Raw genomic sequence first — 2,031 nt, 5'->3', positions numbered from 1 at the left:
CCCCCCCCTTCACCCCCCCCCGTGAAGCCGTGATTTAAATGTACAACTGCAGTTTAGAGGCCGAGGGAAAAGGGTTTAGATGAGGAGGCAGAGAGAACGCAGGGATCCGCGGTGGAAAAGTCAAACACAAAAAAAAATAAAAAAAAAACAAGTGGTAAATCAACATCAAGTCAACAGTCGTTCTGTCTGCTCTTTATAAAACGCAAACTTTGATCAAGTCGCTGTGGGACCAGAAGTGTTGATTAAAGACGAGACGCGGCCAGAACCAGAACCAGAACCAGAACCGACTGTTTCTCCCGCCCTCTCTCATCCACGCACTATGCGCTGCCACGGCTTCATCCCCGCAACCGTCTGCTCCAAACAGCGTGTTGGTTCAAACAGACACTCACCGATGTGTATGATGGAGTCCGCTCTGGTCGAAATGCACTGCAATATCCACAGGGAGACGTAGATCAGCAGCAGCTCCATCTCGGGATTTCAGCGCGGCGGCTCATCCAAGCTCCGCTCTGCTGATCTGTACTGTCCAGATGGAACACCAAGAGCAGGAGAGGAAGGAGGCAGAGAGAAAAAAAAAACAGACAGTCAGAAGCCGAACTGGGTTTCTCTCTCCCACTCTCTCTCTCTCTCTCTCCTGCCGGAACCAATAACAAGGCACGTAAAAACAAAAAATCAACAAAAAAAAAATCAGCAGAGCTTTTGCTTTTCTTTTTCTGCTTTTAAACCAAGAAAAACAAGCGGAGCCGCGGAGAAGCTGTGAGTGGAAGGAGAGGCAGCAGTGACCCGAGGTAGGAGCGGAACCTCAGCTGTAGCCGGTGAGAGAGAGAGCGCCGTTACCTCCCTCACTCTCGCCTCTCTCCCTGTGCTCCGGCGTCCAAAGCATGGCAAGCAGCAAAAAATGCGGAGGAGGGACACCCCAGTACACACACACACACACACACTTACACGCACCAGCACGCACGCACGAGCACGCACACACACACAGTGAGACAGCCACACAAGAATATGCAACGGAAAAACAACGCACTCTTCTCTCCTATCTAGATCACGTGACTGCAGAGACTTGACGACTGGGCTGTTGTCCCGAAAAGACGGGTAGAAATGATTTGGAGGAGCCGCAGAAAGACGTTCGTGGAGAACCTACAACTCCACACACGAGTGGAGCTCCAGCCAGCACAGAGGGAGGACGGAGAGAGAGGGGGGGGGGAAAACTCCTCCACTCCGCAGCTCCTGCACCACTCGGTCTGACGACTGCAGAGATCCACTCCAAGAAGCGCAATAAACCGGACAGAAGTCGACGCTACTGTTTTTTCCTTCTGCTGAAGTTAGGCGTTTTCCCGCGGACGGGCAGGAAGATTCAAGCGTCACCCACGGACCACGGACCGCAGCTGACGTGGCAGAGTGGAGAGTGGAGAGTGGATTCACACACCGGACCGGTGATGGATGAGGGGCAGAGCTGACAGACGCGACAGCCGCACGGTGTGAAACATCTGTTCGGAGGCGGAGGAGCAGACAGAAGGATCGGCCGAAGCCTCCACTTAGTGACTGTTCCCTGAACATCGTCCACGCGACCGTTTTAATACGTGTTTCTTTCGACTGCGTGGGCTCATGTCACGGACATGCAGATACAGTGTCTGTGTGTGTCTATACTTTGCTGCCTGTAATCGTTACGGCCAGTTAGACAGCCTCCTAAAAACCCAAGCGAAGCCGGGCGTGAGCGGGCAGTAAAGCCGGAGTAGTTCGGAGGACACGGGGGGGTCTCCAGGAGGACACGGGGGGGTCTCCAGAGACGGACGTGGTCTTACAATTAAAGGATATTTCTCGTGACTGCAAAAAATACGGAAATATCTCTTAATTGTTGGATTACGTCCGTCAGAGGCACGGGGAGTAAACTTTCAGCACCGTCGGCGGCGGACAGCTCCCTGAATGCACCTGTGGAGCTGTCCATGGTCCCCGTTCAGGAAAACGGCAATGTTCTGTGTATTTGTTATGTTGGGGAGTACGGGGGACGGTGGGGGGAGGACGGAGGTGGGG

At 53.5% G+C, this 2,031-nt stretch overlaps 1 protein-coding gene across 3 annotated transcripts in view; it reads right to left on the bottom strand.

The window, feature by feature from the left end:
• Positions 1-604, bottom strand: part of grid1a (glutamate receptor, ionotropic, delta 1a) — a 165,260-nt gene extending 164,656 nt beyond the window's left edge. The window contains exon 1 of one of the 3 annotated variants that reach the window (XM_008321593.3): positions 390-604. In XM_008321593.3, coding sequence (XP_008319815.1) covers positions 390-468 — 79 coding nt within the window. In that variant the 5' untranslated portion in view covers positions 469-604. The remainder of the gene's footprint in view (positions 1-389) is intronic. The other 2 variants (XM_017037306.2, XM_017037302.2) reach the window with 2 other exon arrangements.
• Positions 605-2,031: the final 1,427 nt, after the last annotated feature.

This window comes from Cynoglossus semilaevis, chromosome 12 (assembly GCF_000523025.1).
Source record: "Cynoglossus semilaevis isolate Cse_v1.0 chromosome 12, Cse_v1.0, whole genome shotgun sequence".
Classification (NCBI taxonomy): domain Eukaryota; kingdom Metazoa; phylum Chordata; class Actinopteri; order Pleuronectiformes; family Cynoglossidae; genus Cynoglossus; species Cynoglossus semilaevis.
This window is presented reverse-complemented; position numbering and strand designations above follow the sequence as displayed.